The following is a 14,389-nucleotide window of genomic DNA, read 5'->3' as shown; positions in this document are numbered from 1 at the left end:
TACAGGAGACAGAGACTGAGCCAGTGGTCAAAATAATTCCTTCCTTTGGGTTTAGTAAACTAGAACTGAGAAGATGATGGAGAAACCCCTGTAATTCCAGAGTACCCATTTTCATAACCTGAATTACCTAGCAAATCCATAAGAAAGCAAGTTGAGGGCCTATAATATCTTCAAAACATCTAAGTCCTTCTCTCTCTGTTGCCAATGTCAGTTAGCAGAATTAGCAGCTTTTGAATTCTCACGTGAATTCTCAGCATGGATTTTTTAATATAAATTCTCCAAATTGGTTCTCATCATATAAAAATTTGTTGACTGTTTTGCTCTTCATTTAATGGCTTATTGGTAGAATGAGACAATAGCCTAGATTTTACAGAATGGTACTTATTTAAAATATTGTCGAGTTGTTTACATGAGTATTCTTGCACTTAAAAGACCTAACAATTTCATTTGGAAAATAGGTTCAAATTAGGTATGCTTGACCTATGAGTAGGTTAAGGGCCTTAAATATACGTCAGTGATGACTACAGTGTAAGAGCTCAGTTTACTTTTGGAATGTACCTCTCTCCATAAAGTGCTACATAAGAAAGAGCCAGGTAAGAAATGCGGGTAAAAAACAATTGCCTAGTTTTTACTGTGGTTATAAGCATTTTTCAGGGGAACATTTCCAGTTTGGAAAAGAAGGCATGATGAAAATATCACCCTCTTCTCCTAAGCACATGCTCAGAGGCTTTTTTAGAGTCATAATAATCTCAGCAAAATTCCCTTCCTGAAAATAATATCGAATGGTTTTCTGGCCACATAGTGTCAGCTAAAATTTGTCAGATTTAGTTTTCCATGCATATTCTAACTGAAACTGGACTCCAGAAATTCAAGAATCGCAGTAAGTGCCATGATCTTGATTTAGATGCCAAACAAAGAAAGGCAACAAAGGCTTTTTCCTCATACTTAAGTTACAGCGTATCAGCAGGTTAGACACCCATAGAAATTGCTGTCCTCAGTGGTTCAAAGGCATGTCCATGTGTCTGTCAAGCTAACCCTCTTGTTCAAGTCACTCTTCTTATATTTGATTTCAAAACTCTCATGAAAGCAGGATGGTGCCTTAATTTATCTTTGGAGTGAGATGCATTTCTGATTCAACTTAATTTTTGAATGGAGATATGATGGAATGATTTGTTTATGATTAGTGAATTTGGTAGAGTAGATTTCTAAAATAGCACAATAGCTGTGAGTGTGTATCATATAATTTGCTGCTTATAATAATTAAATTACTAATTTATTGTAATAAATTACAGTGAATTAAAAGGTATTCGTTAATGATGTTACTGTTTCTGACTTGCAATTCAATTTTTAAAAGAAAATAAAAAGATCCACATAATCTTTCTTACTTATATCATAGCATGTAGTGAGCAGTCTTTAATGATGGATTGTTAAGTGTTGTGATATATACCTTTAAGAATCTGATTTTGCCTTATCAAAATCATAACAATATCCTCAGGATGTGAATGCAATTCATTTTGTTTTTACAGTCAAATTAAAAGAATGAGAACCACAGTCAAAAGAGCTACTAGTTGAAGTCTCTTCTACAATCTTAGGCCAGGAGCCCTTTAGGGGACCCTCATTCTTTCATTCATTCAGCCACTCAGTCAGTCTTTATTGAGTACGCATGTTGTACCAAGGCATTCATTGCAATTGGTGAACAACACAGTTTCATTTTCTGCCCTCCTGGAGCTTACATTCTAGTGAAGGGCAGGGAAAGCAAATAAATAGCTCTGTAATTACAACTTTTGATACGTATTATGAAGGAAACACACAGGTTGCAGAGAGTAAAAGGGTATATATACCTAGGGAATTTTCTCAAAGGTATTATGTTTAAAGCTCAGACATAAAGTTTAAGAAGAGGTAACCATTCATATTTAAAAAAGGGGAAAGAGTCAGATGACAGGTTTTATTTGAAAACTATGATATACATGAATTCATTATGAAATAATGAATATAGTGAAGAAATAGCAAAACTACATCTTGGTGATATGGTTTGGCTGTGTCCCCATCCAAATCTCATCCTGAATTGTAGTTCCCATAATCCCCACATGTCGTGGGAGGGACCCAGAGGGAGGTAATTGGACCTTGGGGGTGGCTTTCCCCATTCTATTCTCGTGATAGTGAGTAAGTTCTCACGAGAGCTGATGGTTTTATAAGGGGCTTCCCCCTTCACTCAGCTCTCATTCTTCTCCCTCCTGCCACCATGTGAAGAAGGACATGCTTGCTTTCTCTTCTGCCATGATTGTAAGTTTCCTGAGGCCTCCCCAGCACTGCAGAACTGTAAGTCAATTAAACCTCTTTCCTTTATACATTACCTGGTCTTGGGTATGTCCTTATAGTAGTGTGAGAATGGACTAATATACTTGGTTTATTCTGAGAAGTCATTTAAATATCTTCCCATAATGGATTTGAGTTGCTTAACCAAGGTTAAAACTACAGGACAGGCCAGGCATGGTAGCTCACGCCTGTAATCCCAGCACTTTGGGAGGCCCAGGCAGGCAGATCACTTGAGGTCAGGAGTTTAAGACCAGCCTGGCCAACATGGTAAAACCTCATCTCTACTAAAAATATAAAAATTTGCCAGGCATGGTGGTGAGCACCTGTAGTTCCAGCTACTCAGGAGACTAAGGCACAAGAATCACTTGAATCGGGAGGGGGAGGTTGCAGTGAGCCAAGACCATGCCACTGCATTCCAGCCTGAGCAACAGGGTGAGACCCTATCTCAAAAATCATAATAATAATAAATTAAAAAATAAAACTACAGGACATACCACTACAACACTGGGGAAAACTAACATGAATCTGAAACAGATGTGTTTTTGTTTTTGTTTTCTAATTGTTGCTGATGTATGCACCTGGTGAAACTCCTAGTGACTCAAACAGGGATTTCACTGCCTTGATTCAGACCTCATTCATTATCAGCAGACAAGGAATGACCAAGGTTAATTTAAGACCCATTGTAAGATGCAGTGGCAGGTCAGGGTAACAGAGTTCATATTTCCTGAATATGATGCCTGACTCATGGCTGCTTTAAATCAAGCAAGATCTATCTGTATCATAAGAAGTATTTAAAAGTAAAGTGTGAAGACTCCCAAGTGGGGGAAAAAACAGCTTGAATCATCAAGAAAAATGCACGCGGAAATTTAAAATTCAGTAGAGACACATTTGTTGACATGGATAGATGGCCACTATACATAAAGCAAAAGCAATATAAAACAATGCATTCAGTATGGTCCATTTATGAAACTGTGCGTCTGCATGTGTTTCTATGTGCATATACAAAAAGATCTAAAAGGAAATATTCCAAAACGCTAACAGTAATGATTTCTTGACGGTAGGCTTGTGAGTGGTTCTCATCTTCCTTTTATACATTTCTGTATTATCATTTTTCCATAATGAGGATGTGTTATTTTTAAATATAAAAAAACTTTAAGCAACAAAATTTACTTGTAGTAATGAATAATGATTTAAAGAATAATTTTTTTAGTGTGACAGGTCTCATTTTTACTGCAAGCTAATTAATTATAAGGGACACTTTTTCCAAATGTAGAATATAGTTCAGATGCCATGATTTGCTATTTGGCCAGGGCTGAATTACCCAATACTTATACTAGCATGTGCCTAGGGCATTAATAAAGAAAAAGAGACACCAGAAAATTAGAATATTTGAAAAACAAATAAATATTTTTGATATTTTAGAAAAATGTAGGAGCATTACAAATCTGCACGTTGTGCACATGTACCCTAAAACTTAAAGTATAATAATAATAAAATTTTAAAAAAAGAAAATATCAGAAAGTCGTTGAACTGATGTACACTTATTTTATGACAATATAATTTTTACCTTTAAGAATGTGTAGGTGGATAGATATTTAGGACATATAGGTAGGAGGTGGCATAACTTTTTTCAACATTCAGGACCTACAGGAATTTTAATCAGATCCTAAACTCAGAAAAAATGGTCACCTCCCAACCTCTATGTCATTAAAATTAAAAACAATATTTATCTATAAAATAAGTGCATATCAGTCCAACAAAGTTCTGATTTTCACCCAAACAAATGCTTCTACGTTTTTCTGATATATCAAGAAGCCTAGATTTTCTCTAAAATGCTTTTTTTGTGTGTGTGAGCCTTTTTTTGTTTTGTTTTGCTTTTTGTTTTTTGTTTGTTTTTTTGCCTGATACCCAAAGCCCATAGTTAGTGTATTTGGCAATTAAATATGGCCAAAGAACAAATTTTGATACCTGAAATATTCAAATAAAATGAGCCACACAACACAGATTAGTAAATTGAATTAAAATTATCTTACCAATTAAAATGCAAATTGGTAAGATAATTCGCTACCTTTCTACTATCGTAGTTTGTGCTCATGAGACTAGGGATCCAGCCTGTTACACCATTTACCATACACAAATTTGGACAAGTCTAACCTCCCTGAATCTGTTTCCACTTATTTTAAATAATTATTATGACACTAGCTTTGCTGATATGATATAATTGAAATGATAGACTATAAATTGAAATTGATAGAATATAAAATGACAAAGAATGGAAAAATGACAGAATCATAAAAACTTGTATTAATATAAGGTGAAGTGGTGGTACTAATTACAACTATATTGTTTTCAACATTAACTGTTTCATGGATGTATATCTTATATTCTCCAAGGAAATTCTTTCTTGCTAGCATATGCAAATGCTGCTAGTCATATAAAAGGTCTACAAATAGTTGTTAGTCAATTGATTAATTTATCCTGTTTGAAAGCACGTTTTCTCTTGATAGAATAATAGTGGAATGTGTAAACAGAGGGAATTGTAACACACTTCACAGAGTAACAACCAAGTATAAACCTAATTTATTTCTTTCAGTAAAAGACCATCATTGCGTTATTTATGTTAAAACTTCCACAATAAGCTCCAACCATGAGAAACAAAGCATTGACTTTTTATGAACCAAAAAGAAATGTAGAAAGCTGTTTCACTCTCCAAATATTGCCTAAGTCATCCTGAAGCGGACTTGTAGCAGGCACATAAAATCAAAATATGTTCTGATGTCACTTGAAATGAGAAATATCCTATTACAAAGTGAGAAATTAATTAGTGTGTGTCTTAATTAAAACAAGTTTTACTAAAGACTTACATACCAATCAAAATATTTAACTTTAATATTCTAACATGAATGACATTTTTAAGATAGTGTTTGAGTGGAAGATTAATTTGTTAAACAGCATATTTAAGCATTAATTTGTATGTACCTTTCATATAATTTGTTTTTTTTTAAAAAAAACTTGATGGCTCTTGAATTACTTTGTATAAAGACCCCGTTAAATAACACATTACATTTTTCAAAATTAACTATACAATATGAAATAATTTTAATATAGGTATTTGACATCATACTCCATAAAGCTGCTGAGAAAGAAGGGCTCTTATGAACAGGTAAATGTTCAGTTTCCTGAATTCTGGCAGGATTACATGTAAATTTCTCTAGGAAGATGATCAGCTGATTTCTTTACAAATACCTAGATCCTGTAATTTAGAAGCCAACTACAAAATGGAGTCTTACTGTTATAACCTAGAAGTGCCTGATCTTAAACAACTAATGTACTCTCTTAAATAAATGACTCATTCTAGAAAAATCAAGAGAAGTTCTTGAGAAGGAAATCTAGTCCATCCTAGACAAACGCATATCTAGGTCATACTTTTGGAAGTTTTGATGAGAGAAGAGTACATTGCTTTATCTGATTAGCCAGTTGACCAGTCACACTTACTATGAGGAACTTCTACATTTTTATATTTCTAATCTTCATAATTCCTCATAAAGTTGAAGCCCATTGGCATTTGAGGTTCCAAAAAGTAGCAATAAGCAATGTCCTATGCTTATGCCCCATGCTCAGCTTATCTGAAACAAATGATTGTCATATTTCATTTTTCTCTTCTCTAAATGAAATGATCCTAGCTTTTAAAACTCTTTCCTCAGAGAGTTCAACTTCTAGTGCTTGAAACACACTTCACTTTTCTATGGCCCCTTAGCAAAGGCCATATAATTGTTTTAAACAGTGGGGTCAAAAGCTAGACCTGTATTTCTGTCAGAGTAACAGCTGACACATAGCTGAAACAGGCTATCTACAAGGAGTTTTAAGCACATGGCCTAAGGGATTTGCCTCTGTTCAAACTGTACCAACTTTGCATATAAAACCACCTCCAAACGAAAACTCAACAAAAAAAGAAACAAAAACAAAGCCCCAGGATATCTGCTCTCATTGCATGAAATGGGGTCAACTAGTACAAATCTTAATTTTTTAAGTGTACTATAGGCATATCTAGCATTTTAATTTTTGGAAGTCAAGTGTTATCACTAAAAGATTCAGGATGCAATGTGTTATACAATGTGTTATAACATACAAACCCAGTACCTCTTTCCTTGCCCTACTTCATATAGTTGTTAAAATTAGGCACAAAGTAGCATGAGTTTACAAAGCTATGGATCTATAATACATAACATGCTATGAGCACATGCACAATTGAGTCACCAAGGGCCCTTCTCATGTATAAACCAAATAGAACAATTATTCTCAGTGAAATTAAACTATAAACCTGATTCAAATACAAGTGAAAATTATAAATGTGGGGGGAGTATGTAGAATCAGATGCAAGACTAAAGCCCCAAACAATTGTTATTTTACATTGTAAAAAATGTCTGTACTGACAATGATATTGTTAGAGAAGAGACTAATGGATAAAACTATAATAGCCTATGTGGTAAATGTAATATTACTAATACACTTTACCTACATAATTTTTTCTGGCTTTAATTCAATGAAATCCATTATCCTGGGTGGGAATGGAACCTCCTTATCTCAGGCATCTTTAGTCTCCTGAACTGCCTTAAAGCCTTGACATAATAAAAGGTCAAGCAGATCCCAGTAAGCATTTGTAAATTACAATAGCCCCCCATTTCAGCTACAAGCCACACATTCTCCTGCTGGCTTTGCTCACTCTCTGGTTTCGTTTCATTGTATAAGCAGACTAATTTGGAAACGCTGGGCTAGGGTGCTTGGGAATACCTAGATTCTCAAAACAATCCTACTTTCCTACTTAATTATTTACAGTAGGAGACCCTTAATACAACATTTGAGAGAACTGTAAAATGGTTCCTGGGTACTGAAGGAATGAACAGCAGATAGCAGCACTATTAAATAAAATGAATGCATTTCACCTTCCAGCTTAGCTGTGCTTCCTGGGACAGAAGGCACAAACATGAAAAGATTGGGGTGGCATTTCAAGAAAACTGATTTGCTTCAACATTGATTTGGTAAGATGCTAGACACAAAATAATACCACAAGCCGCCTCCCATTCCCATCGTTGTAAATTCGGAGTCCTCAATATCATCCCCCACAAACCCAATTAAAAATAAAGAGGCAGGCTACGAATTTGCATCTAGTTCTATGACACAGATCAAATGACAGGCATCTGTTCCAATTGGTCACAATGAAACTAAGAGACAATAACCAGAGTAAATTTCACATTAATCCAAAAAAAGCCAATGAATAATAATATAAACCAGAAGCATAGTTTCAAAAACATGCAATTACTTCCAGGCATGCAAGGACATATGTAATCCACAAAAATGGTTGCAAAGCACAACCTACATATAAATATGCTTCATAAATGCAATATAAATGCTAAGTAACGTGTATATATGATATGTATATCCATAAGATATACATGTGTAAGTTCACAATCAAATCTACGTATAAAATAAAACTGGGTCTTGCAAATGATTTCTCAACAAGAGTACATTAGAATATAAAATAAAATGTCAAATTCTGGGGCCACTTTTTCTAAGCAATCAATAAAATAAGCAAAAACACCTTATAATGAGTCTGGTAAGCTTATGAGACACCAGATGTATTTCTGAAGAAGGCCCAACCCTGTATGTGAGAGCTGCAAATGAAATGATTCCTTTCAATAACACCCTCTTCTTGTTGTTAGCTCTTTTTCCAACCCCTGATGCTGTTGCTAAGCTTAGGAAAAAAGGCACCAAGTGGCTCAGTCTGCATTCTGAGCCAGTTAGAGATAAAATCAGAACACCATTTTTTTTTTTTTTTTTTAAACACAAGCGGTTGTCTTCTCACTTCTCTCTTCCTGGCAAGCTTCCTCTCCCTCCATCCTCATCTCTGTCTCCACATCTCCCCCTTCTAGTCTGAGGCACGGGAGTCATTGTTCAAGTTCAGGCCAGAAATGTATACACAGGTCAAATAATAACACTCTAAACCAAGAAGGGAGCCCTACTGTTTCCTACTCACCATGCTGAGACCCGGAGAAGCTGTTTAAAGGAGGGAGAGATGCAAACTGAATCCATTTTCCTTGTGACCGAGTCGGATGCAGTCTCCGAACCCAACATCAGCAGCGGCTGCCGGTTTTTTTTTCCCCTCTGTCTCTGGTTGGCGATGGTGCGAATAGGAACCACCCTTCAGCCCCACTAGAGTATCAGCAATAGAGGCGGCGGCGGCGGCAGCAGCAGCAGCATCACCAGTTGGGCCTCCTCCCTCTCAGAGGATGGGGTGAGCTCGGAAGCAGCCAGGAACTTGCAGCAGACACCTCCTCTGGCTCCTCCTCTCTCTCTCCCCCTCCCCCCAGTGCCCCACCCCTGCTGCGGTAGAGGCTGCTGGCCCGGCAGCTGCTGGTTGCCATGGCAATGACCAATGATAAGCGACCAAGCTAAGGGGGAGGGGAGATAGGCGAAGCAAGCTGCAGGGTCTGGAGGGGAGTGAATTTGTGCTGCCCTCTGGGATGCTCTTGATCTCTCCTACCCTGGATTCCAGGTCTTTTAAAAAATGGGGCAAGGGGGGCTAGGCACGGGGAGAGAATAATTAAAATTTAATTGAAATCTAGATAGAAACATACCTAACAGCTTAGCTATTTTTTGCATTTTCTGTGGTTTTCCTATAAAATGTATGAAATTTATTATCAGAAAAATAACAACAAATGTGGAGAAAATTATGTCGCATAACAGCAGATTATTATTACTTCCAAAAGTGTTCGTCCTTTATAGCATCTTTTACTCAATACCAGGCAACAAGGTTGTTAGAAAGCAAACGGAGTGGCTGGACTTTGTAATAAATTAAGAGTCTGGTTGATTCCTTTGCACTACTCCCGGCTTGTTCTCAGGTGAGTTACTTGGTTTCACTGTTTTTCCAGCTACCCTTCTGAAGAGTACTTGGCGGTAATTGACACATCCCTGAGGAAAAGTAAGTTGGGATAGAGACCGAAATTGTTTTCAACAACCAGTATTCTCAGTAGCACCAGTTGGTGGACAGTTCCCAATCTTTTTAGTGTCAAACTCCTGGAGCATTCAATTTCCTGCAGGCAATTCCTGTCGTTTTCATGGATGGCTTTTTGGAGTTCCGAAGTCCGTTGGCAGTCAGGGTGGTGGGCAGGAAAAGGGGAAGCGAAATCAGCAATGTCCAGTTCTAGGCGAGTTCTGTTTCTAACTATAAATTATAGATGACACCAGTATTTATCTCGTGCAGGGGTTGTAAAGATTGAAGGAGATAATGCACTAAAAGCACTTGGCATGTAGTAAGTGTACAATAAATATTTACTATTAGCAGCATAATAGTAGTACATTGTAGCCATCTCTTAATCTAAGGGTTTAAGGGGAATAACATGGCAATTTCAGGTAGGAGAAAAAATTAAGATGAAAAACCCAAAATACGTAATAACCATGATGATGATGGCAAAGACAGAGAGGCCCTAAGAGATTAAGTGTTCTCTACATCTTGATATTTGAGGACATTGTAAATCTCAGAGGAGTTAGATACATTTCCCAAATTCACAACTGATAAACGACAGAGCCAGAATCCAAATGGACTCTTCTAACACATTTGCTCTCCTAACCACCACGCTTTTCTGCCACTCCTCCATAAAATGGAAATAATCTTTGTTCTTAATCCACAGAGTCATTTACAGGTTCAAATGGGATTAACACAAGTTCCAGAGTCAGACGATCTAGGCTCCGTTCCTAGTGCCAGTATTTACTATAGTTATAATTTGGAACATATTTATTAACTTCCTCAAATCTACGTTTCTTCATCTGTAAAAAGAAATAATCACAGAACCTCATGAGTCATTACAAAAATTAAACTAGATGATGTGTGTAAAATGTACAGTGTTTAGCAGATAGGATATGTTCAATAAATGTAGCTACTGTTACTTGTTACTCATTTGTAAGTAACTAATATTAAAACATGAGAAGACTTTTTCCTGCATGGTGTCACTCTTGATGTCAGGGGCTTCTTCTAATAAAACTGGCTTGAAGATAACTAGGTGATGAGGAAAGAGTTGCAGCACTTCCCCAGCACTTGACACTGGCTTTCCATCCACTTGGTGGGAAAGCCTGCAACCTCCTTTGTGCAGCTAGTGTCCCCTGCCTTCTGTCAAAGTCTCAGCAGCCACACAACCTGCACACACTTCCAAGTCAGCATCACCTATGTGTAATGTGTAGCATAAAGGAATTGGATGCGATCATCTTGCTTCTTTTTGTATTCCTGTATTTTATCTTCTGCTTTCTCTGTAGAGATGGTCTTGTAAGTAAGCAGACCAGGAAGCTGCAGGCTGTAGAAGTTATGACACACTAGATGACAGAACCCTCCACACTGTCCTCGGGACAGCATTTCATCCTTAGCGCTAGGAGCCAAATGTCTAAGGGTGGGTGATTCTAGTTTTTCCTCTCCTCCCATCAACATAAAACAATTGGTCAAGAGTCAATTGGTGAGAGAAAAGTTTGGTGTTTCCTATTTGAAGAAGTGTCCAGTTTAACCATTCAAATACAACTTACTCATTTGTTTTTGGTCACATCCAGGCAGCACTGTTATCAATATTTAATAATAGTTTTCCCTTATTTGCTTTAATTATTTATGATTTACTTGATTTGCTATTTGTTCATTTTTTAATGAAATGTTTCTCTGACTTCAGCATAACATAAATGAAAATTGACATGGTAAAGATAATGGACCCATAGGAAGGAAACGAAAACAAATTCTTAATTTTTTTAGTAAAACAAAGACTTCAACTTTATTTATAAAAATTTTTAATTTAAAAAGAAAGATTAAAACTCACACCTCTCTATTACCATCTCCTCTCTTACCATGCTCTATTTTTCTATATACTATATCGAAAATTAATATTAATAATATACTATATGATAATATAATGCAGTATATTATAATATAACATTGCTTAATGTGGTGTGCTATACTATAATGTGTACTATATTATATATTAGTAATATACTGTATTATTCCCTATTAGAATGTAAACTATGAGAGGGTGGGGATTTTTATTTCTATGTTTGTTTGTGAGTGGTGTCTGGGCCATATTAGGTGCTCAATAAATATTTGTTGAAGAATAAACCAGCAAATAAATAAAAGAATAACTTTCTCCATTGAATCATGGCTCTGTAATTTATACATATATAAAAAATATATAATGATACATATAGGATCATTTGTTCAGATATATTATTTCTCATAATTACTTAGATAATTATACTAATTACCTTATTTAACACACATGCATATTAACATAATGTTTATCTGACACAGATTTTAAAAATACACAGTTATGAAAGTAAAAACATTTGCTCACGTATGTTCGAAGTCATCTAACATGTCCTCAGTGGGTAGGCGTGGTGTTCTTTGGGAAACACTGATTTTCTTCTAAGAGCTTCTTGGCCAATAGTACTAACTGTGACCAAACTGTCTGCCTCTCCTGGGACTTTGCCAACTTTGACTTCTGAATTCTGTGAGATGTCTGAAAAAGTACAGGTATGAGTCTTGGCTCCAAAAGTGGCATTAAAATTTCAGGAGATAACCACAGCATAATGGGAGGAAGCTGCAAAGTGTGGGCTTTGGAGACAGACTTCCTGGATTGAGTCCAGGCTTTACCATTTCTTTTCTGAGTGACCTTGGACAAGTTGCTTTATTCCTCTGTGGCTCAGTTTCTTTATCTGTGTGACGTGATAGCAGTACCTACCCCACAGAATTATTGTTCTGTGGGATTTGTTTGCACCTTGAAACATCATTTATCATCTCATATTGTTTGTGGGACAGAAATCTGGGAGTGGCTTAGTTCAGAGCTTCTGGCTCAAAGCCTCTCATAAGGTTGTAGTTAAACAGTTGGCTGTGGTTGCCATCTCATATGAAGGCTTGACTGAGTTCAATGAGTCCAAACTCATTCCTAGGGTTGTTGGAAGTCTTTGGTCCCATTGAGTCGTTTTTGAAGTTGACATGTGCAAAATGTTAAGGAGTACCTGGCATGTAATAAATGATAAATCATATCCATATTGTTATAAACACAATTTTATTAACTATGGTTATGCCTAGCACAATTTTCTGGATGTTTCCAAAGCACTCAGATCACTTGGGGTTATTCTACAAGCTTGCTGTTATGGCTGCAGACCAGCTGTCAACAGATAATGAGGAATTCTGGAGATATTTATGTCACACTTAGTCAAAAGCCTGATTTCCCCCAAAAAGGGGGCAAAAACAAAGGCATTCATAAGTGACTGTTGTTTATCCCCTGCCTCCTTTATAAGAGATTATTAATATAGTATACATTTACAGAGAACATTAAATGTAAGCAGTAAGGGTCTTCTTGAGTTTGCTAAGAATAAGGATCTCATTCTGACCTCACTGTATGTCCTTTATCAATAGTATCAGTAAGCAAATATATTAGAAAAACTCTCCTATGAACTCTACACTCTTATGGCCAATGATCTTACAGATGACTCCCTGCATAACAAGTAGACACTTCTGTGTTTGCTCAGTCTATTTCCTCTTGAGGTTCCTTTGTTGCCTCAACTCTTCAACCTTTAAAATGTATCCATCAACTCCTTCAGGGGATCTTCACTGATACCAGAGTTAGCATTGTATTGTGACACATCCTAACTACACTTACATGGTGAATGGTAAATATTCTTTTCTTTGTCTTTCTCTCTTATTTTAGTGCAAGGCCTTTGAGGTCAAGGTTAAAGTTCATCCATTCATTTAATGTTACTTAATCTAAGAAATGTTTATTGCTAGTTTCTATTGTGTGCTGTTACTAGGTACCAGAGATGTAGCTGTGAGTCAGGTAACATGAGAACTCCCCTCATGGAGCTTATAGTCTAAGAGGAAAGAGAGATTACATAATTACTTAAAATAAATTATGTTGAGCACTGCAATAGAGAAAATCAGGCAGCTCTGACAGCAGATAAAAGAAAAGTATAATGTAGTTTGGAATCTCAGGGAAGATATTACTGGAAAGATTGTGGGGTGAAATGGGAGCAGGTGATTTGGAATATGCATGTAGGTCCTGATATGTGAAAGAACATGGCATGCTGCTCAAATGTTGTTTAATCCTAATACCTAGCACGGAACATGGCAGCCATTATGTGCCACCTATATGTTTGTCAAAATAATCTGCCGTCTCCATCTCCCAGCACACGTAAACACAGAACTTCTTTCTTCCATTTTTCTTCTGTTAATTTACTAAGGGGATTAGGACTTGTCAATAGCTATGGAGCTGACAAGCTGTATGAGATAAGAATGAATGAAAACAGGCCAAAGGATTAATTCTTCTAACAGTAGAAAAAGAGGTATGATGCTCACAGTAACTACTGCTGCATTAGATTTATTAAGTAAGATTTACATGATAATACAAACCTTTGCTCTGAGGCTGAAATGAGAAGCAGTTTTTCCCTTTCAGGTCCTGGACAGTTGTATATTACCATGGCAGATGACACATGGGCTTAGGTTACAAAAAAATCAGGGACACCAAAGAAATGAGAAAACTTCTGTTTCAATGACCTTTTCGAAGATTTTACAATCAGAAATTCTACAAATAAAAACCAGTTTAATTTCAGTATATGTATAAGTTTTATTGTAACTTTAGTTTTTATTTTTAGTCATTTATGGGAAGCACCATAATTTTCATAATTTTTACAGTGCTTAAGGACCCAAAATGTCTTATTACATCACTGGGATAGAGAACGTGAGCCAGAGAGTACAATAAACACATCATTGCACAGAGAAAAAACAGACATAGCTTTTCCCCTGTGGAGCTTAGAGTCAAATGCGTGGGAAAGCCAAAGAACAAAAATCAAACCACTAAAATAGTAGCAAATTTTCACAAGTACTACGAAGCAAGGAAAGAAAGGATGAAGAAGGACTGAGGGTAGGGAAAACGTGAGTGACTCACTGAGGAGTGACATTCAAACTGAGAAATGACATTTGAATTATGCCAATCATGTAAGAGCTGAGAAAAGAGAGTTTCATGTGGATGGATGAGCTCTGAAGAGAAAG

The 14,389-nt window shown here is 36.4% G+C and overlaps 1 protein-coding gene across 5 annotated transcripts in view; it reads right to left on the bottom strand.

Annotated features, from left to right (window-relative positions):
- Positions 1–8,658, bottom strand: part of JAKMIP2 (janus kinase and microtubule interacting protein 2) — a 186,205-nt gene extending 177,547 nt beyond the window's left edge. For 4 of the 5 annotated variants that reach the window (XM_055285729.2, XM_055285731.2, XM_055285733.2 and 1 more), the window contains exon 1: positions 8,351–8,657. Coding sequence is in view for 2 of the 5 variants with exons in the window: in XM_055285733.2 (XP_055141708.1) it covers positions 8,351–8,353 (3 nt within the window). In the remaining 3 variants the exon portion in view is untranslated. Of the gene's footprint in view, positions 1–8,350 lie in introns of all 5 variants that reach the window. The other variant, XM_055285732.2, reaches the window with a different exon arrangement.
- Positions 8,659–14,389: the final 5,731 nt, after the last annotated feature.

Source organism: Symphalangus syndactylus, chromosome 7 (genome assembly GCF_028878055.3).
Source record: "Symphalangus syndactylus isolate Jambi chromosome 7, NHGRI_mSymSyn1-v2.1_pri, whole genome shotgun sequence".
In the NCBI taxonomy this organism is placed as follows: Eukaryota; Metazoa; Chordata; class Mammalia; order Primates; family Hylobatidae; genus Symphalangus; species Symphalangus syndactylus.
This window is presented reverse-complemented; position numbering and strand designations above follow the sequence as displayed.